At 36.7% G+C, this 3,593-nt stretch overlaps 1 protein-coding gene across 1 annotated transcript; it reads right to left on the reverse strand.

Annotated features, from left to right (window-relative positions):
• Positions 1-125: 125 nt before the first annotated feature.
• LOC131144385 (uncharacterized) lies at positions 126-2,177 on the reverse strand. The gene is made up of 3 exons (XM_058093010.1): positions 1,703-2,177; positions 1,025-1,452; positions 126-834 (listed from the first exon to the last, which is right to left on the reverse strand). Exons 1-3 carry the CDS (start codon positions 1,865-1,867, stop codon positions 396-398), a joined length of 1,032 nt encoding a protein of 343 aa, XP_057948993.1. The 5' UTR covers positions 1,868-2,177; the 3' UTR covers positions 126-395.
• Positions 2,178-3,593: the final 1,416 nt, after the last annotated feature.

The raw sequence follows: 3,593 nt of genomic DNA on the forward strand, positions 1-3,593 counted from the left end.
GACCGACTCTCGCTCAGATTGGAAGAGTAAAAACCTCCCCAGCACTCTTACTCTGCAGTTTCAATGCGCCATCGCCAAAAAACTAAGTATTAGTACAATAGAGTACATACATTTATGTGCACATATTTCTGCAACTTACCCTCATGCATTTCACATTTTTATAGCTGAAATCAAGGTGGAAAAATTTACCATCACAATTTCAAGCCCAAAAATGTGCTATCTCATTCCCATCAACCCACACCGCCACCAACCCCCCCCCCCCCAAAAATCTTTTTTCTCCCAACTCCATTACAAATGCATGTATGTGGTTTATACTTGCACACGATATCTCAAAAAAAAAAAAAAAAATTACATATGGACGGCGCTAGCTATGTGTATCTCAGCCACGGCCCAGTTCAGGGGGCCAGCAATTTCTTGATTCCGGTCTTCTGCTCGGCTGTTACCCTCGCCGGGAATTTGATGTTGAACTTGATTCTGAGGTTGCCTCGCTTGGAGGGTTCTTTTGGAATGGGCATGCCTTCCCTGGGCACAACCTCTTCGTAGCTGGGATGGATCACATTGTTGATTGGGATGGTGAGAGTTCTTCCATCTAGGGTTGTGAGATGGACGGTGTACCCCGTTAGAGCCTCTGCAAGTGAAATCCTCTGCGTCACCACTAAGTCGTTGCCTTCCCTTGTGAATGTGCTGTGTGGTTTCTCGTCGATTATGAAGATGAGATCAGACGGTACCACGTTTGGCTGCTCGTTTCCTTTTTCCGGGAATGTGATTTTGGTTCCCTTCTTCCATCCAGGTTTGATCCCAATCGTTAGAATTTCCTCCACCGGCAAGGTTTTTCTGTCAACAAATTTTTCATGATAGGTAATCAAGAAAAGTAGGAAGTAAATAAATTTTCATTCTTAATCTTGGCGTGAAAGTGAGAACATAAGGAATTTTTCATCTAATTTTATTTCTCTCTCTCTCTCTCTCTCTCAAACACGGGAGGGCAGGAATTCTAAAGCAATAATTTTGAAGAATAGCAACTTACCCACTGGCATCGGCAATCTCTCTTGAGATCTTCATCTTCTTGGTATTCCCCTTGTAGAGTTCTTCCAGGCTACAGGGCAGCGTGTTCTCGATGGGAGGCGCCTTTCGAGGCACCTGGCTCATTGGCCTGCCCTCTCCAAATGAAGCAAATACGTCATCCCCAAACATCCCGCCGGGAAACCTCGAACGACACCTCATACCGCCGACGCCGCTACTGCCGCCCATCCCTCCAAACGGGCTCGAAAAGCCAAAAAACTCTGAAAAAATGTCATTGGCGTTTCTCGGATTGAATCTGAACACCGTCGGCCCGTCCCCGGTTTGGAAGAAGGAAGCCCCGCCTGGTCCCGCGGCATCTGGTGGCACTTGCCCTTTAAGCCCCTCTTCTCCATACTGATCATACACAGCTCTCTTCTGGGTATCGCTTAGAACCTAAAACAAACAAAAACAAAATATAAGATAAATTTCTCAGAAATTTAGAAAGTCATGTACATGCTAAATCTACATAAAGAGCGGGTTTTATAATCTGTGACATCCAAATATGGATATCACTATCAAGATAATAGTAATGATCTTCGAAGGGCCAATCGGTGTGAATTCTTGGGAATCCAGAAAACAAAAAATCAAATTCCAAGCAAAGGGCCAATTCACTAAATTCTAGAGAGAGAAGTTAAGGTATTACCTCGTAAGCTTCAGAGATCTGCTTGAATTTGGCCTCGGCTTCTTTCTTGTTGTTAGGATTTTTGTCGGGGTGCCACTTCATGGCAAGCTTCCTGTAGGCTTTCTTCAAATCTTCATCTTTAGCAGATTTATCTACCTGCAAAATCTTATAGTAATCCACACCCATCTTCTTCTTCTTCTTCTTCTAAACTTGGACTACTTGAATGCTTCGGCACGACCTCTCGAAGATTTTAATAGGCTAGTGGGTATCCAACAGATGGGCCGCTGCAGGGTTGATTGTCAGATTTTAAGGGAAGGAAGAAGGAAGAAAAGGGACAGAGCAGAAGGGTGGGGATTGCGGAGTCGGGTAAGGCCTAGAAGGGTGTAGAAGTTTCCAGATGAAGGCTACCCGGCAGCCAGAAGGGGCGAATGGTGTCGTCGCACTGCCGGTAATAACGTGTCCTCAAATTCATACGACCCCGCTGAAAACTCCCACTAAAATTTTATTTTACAGCATTAGAATATATATATAGCTGCGGACTGCCGCTGCCCAGACATCACTTCTCCCAAAATTTTAACGGCCTGCAGTCAGAAAACCAGAAACCAAAAAAACTAGCAACTGTTAAATTAACATATTTAAATTTAATATAAATTAAAATTTTAATTACAAAATATTTATTTTTATTTTTAAATCAAATAATGTTATAAAAATATAATTAAAATAATAAATTCATAAAAAGTGCATATTAATAAAATTACTATAATAAAAAAATTATTATAATTATTTTACTTGTTATGTTTTTCAATTTTATTTTATAATAAAAATTTTATTCGACATGACAATTAAAAAATAGTGAAAGTATTTTGTAATTATCTTCAATTTTTTAGTAAACAATTAAAAATCAACAACGGAAACAGAAAACTAATAATATAAACAAATTCGTTTTTATAATTTATTTCTTCACTACGAAGAAACTGAAATAGAAAACAATAACAATGCCAAATAGTCATTAAAATTGTTGATTCTCCATTCTTGAAGGAGGATTGAGAGTACTTGAGTTTGTCTCAAGGTGTGAACTTAGGTAAGGTTAATATTGTTTGATGAATTTTTCTTCCTTACTTTTTAATTTACATCTTGTGCATGATTTACATTATATATTATGTGATATAATCATTTATATCTTGTCAGGATTTTATATTTTACAGAAGAAAACACAAATACCCCCCTTTAGACTTGACTCTAGGGCTAACAAAAAGTATTTTGTAATTAACTTTATTATTATTATTTTAAAATTTATCTATGTTTTTCTTTTAATTATATTTAAATTCATATGATCATTTAATTGTGATTTTAATTTAAAAGTGTATAAAATGAATAATTTAATCCAAAAATACTATTTCTGGATGTTAAAATTTCTAACAATTGCTAAAACAATTGAAAACCATAAAATCTTGTTTTCAATTTTTTAGTAAATAATTAATAAACAGCAACAGAAACTCAAAACTAACAACATAAACAAATTTGTTTTTATAATTTGTTTCTTCATTGCAAAGAAACTGAAACAGAAAACAAAAAATAACAATGCCAAATAAACCTTAAAATTGTCATAAAATTTGACCGATTTGTTGATGTAGGACGAGATGGATCGACCGAATCCTACGGTTCAACCCTCACACGAGCACATATACTCAAAACACTTTAAACTAAGAATTTAATTAACTAAACATAAATACCATAAATCATGCTATATTTCACATGTTGGAATTCTGAGAAGGTGTATGATTTTGTCCAAAAATAAGTTCCAAGAGATACTGATCATGGAGTCTAGTTTTATGCGGAAGATCAAGATTCCAAGTTTTAAGTTACGAAGCTAACATTCATACAATTGATTTAAGCTAACAAGTATCAATAT

The sequence above is a fragment of the Malania oleifera genome, chromosome 12 (assembly GCF_029873635.1).
Source record: "Malania oleifera isolate guangnan ecotype guangnan chromosome 12, ASM2987363v1, whole genome shotgun sequence".
Classification (NCBI taxonomy): domain Eukaryota; kingdom Viridiplantae; phylum Streptophyta; class Magnoliopsida; order Santalales; family Ximeniaceae; genus Malania; species Malania oleifera.